Below are 1,298 nucleotides of genomic sequence, written 5' to 3'. Positions count from 1 at the left end.
CTGAAACCATCCAACAGCAGTTAATTCTGATCATATTATGTGACATGATACAAACACCTGAGAACTGCTACTAACATCTTCCAAGGTGTTCTCTTGTAATTTACTCATCAAGTTTATGTTTTCTTCCTAACTGAGATGACATCCTTTAGAAAAATGTCACAGTAAAGATGTTTTTATTTGAAACAAATGTTACTTCACAACAGTCCACTAATGCTGTTTGAAACTGTAATATCAAACTTTGTTTATATCAGATTTTTCAGATTTAGTTTGCATCTCAAATGGCTTCACGTTGGAAACTAAAAAAGTCACTGAAATGTTAAACTCTAAACTTGAGCTCAAAGAAAATGCAAATTGATTATGTGACGCCTTAAAAATCTTGTTCAGGTGTTTTTGTCAGAAACATACAGAGCTACGAGAGGTGACATGAACCAAGTCAAAACCAGGTTTTCCATGTTTGTATTGCTGAAATGTTGGAGCTGATGTTCACTGTCAGTTAGTTGTGTTTGTCTTTACTTCTATCATTCTTTATCACAATGTCGTCTCATAAGTAGAGACAGTTTGTATCTGAACAAACCATCGAAGTGTAACAGAGTGTGTCTCCCTCTAGTGGATGTTGTGGAGTTTTCTCATGTCTTTGCTCCAAAGGTTTTTGTTCAGAGTTTTGCTGTTTCCTGTCACTGTGGGCCTCACAGCACAGTAGTACACAGCAGAGTCTGTCACTGCAGCAGAGGAGATCTTCAAAGTGATCTGGTTTTTATCACCACTCACTGTAGCAGACAGTCCATCTGTTGTTTTATTTTCTGTTCCAAAGTGATTGATGAGGAACTCTGGAGGTTTTTCTGGATGTTGTTGATACCAGAAGAAATAATCACCAGCACTTACAGTTTGGGAGAATTTGTAGGTCAGAGTGACAGTGCCGCCTTCTAAACTGGACTCGTCATCCTTCACTGCAGTAAGTTGTTGACAGCTGACACCTAAAGGAAGAGATAAATATTACATTTCAAGGTAGTTTCTAGCAACCAGATCCATCCATCCATTATCTATACACCACTTAATCCTCACTAGGGTCGTGGGGAGGCTGGAGCCTATCCCACTCGACTTAGGGCGAAGGCAGGGGACACCCTGGACAGGTGCAATCAGATTCTTTAAAGATATTTCTTCTTCCTGCTTTAACCTACCTTTTAATGTGATCACCAACAAAGGAAACATGACCCAGTAATGCAGTGACAGCATCTTCCACACACTATCTGTTATGTTGGTTTACATACTGAATGTATGTGACAGTGGGAGTCCTTTTC

General features: G+C 39.3%; 1 gene segment (V, D, J or C); it reads right to left on the bottom strand.

Annotated features, from left to right (window-relative positions):
- Positions 1-580: 580 nt before the first annotated feature.
- On the bottom strand, positions 581-1,298 carry LOC103374449 (Ig kappa chain V region 2717-like). The segment is given in 2 exon segments: positions 581-974; positions 1,179-1,298. Coding segments are annotated over 2 exon segments (426 nt in total).

The sequence above is a fragment of the Stegastes partitus genome, unplaced genomic scaffold (assembly GCF_000690725.1).
Source record: "Stegastes partitus isolate 25-593 unplaced genomic scaffold, Stegastes_partitus-1.0.2 Scaffold2249, whole genome shotgun sequence".
Classification (NCBI taxonomy): domain Eukaryota; kingdom Metazoa; phylum Chordata; class Actinopteri; family Pomacentridae; genus Stegastes; species Stegastes partitus.
Note: the sequence above shows the minus strand (reverse complement) of the source record. Positions and strands in the feature narration are given on the sequence as shown.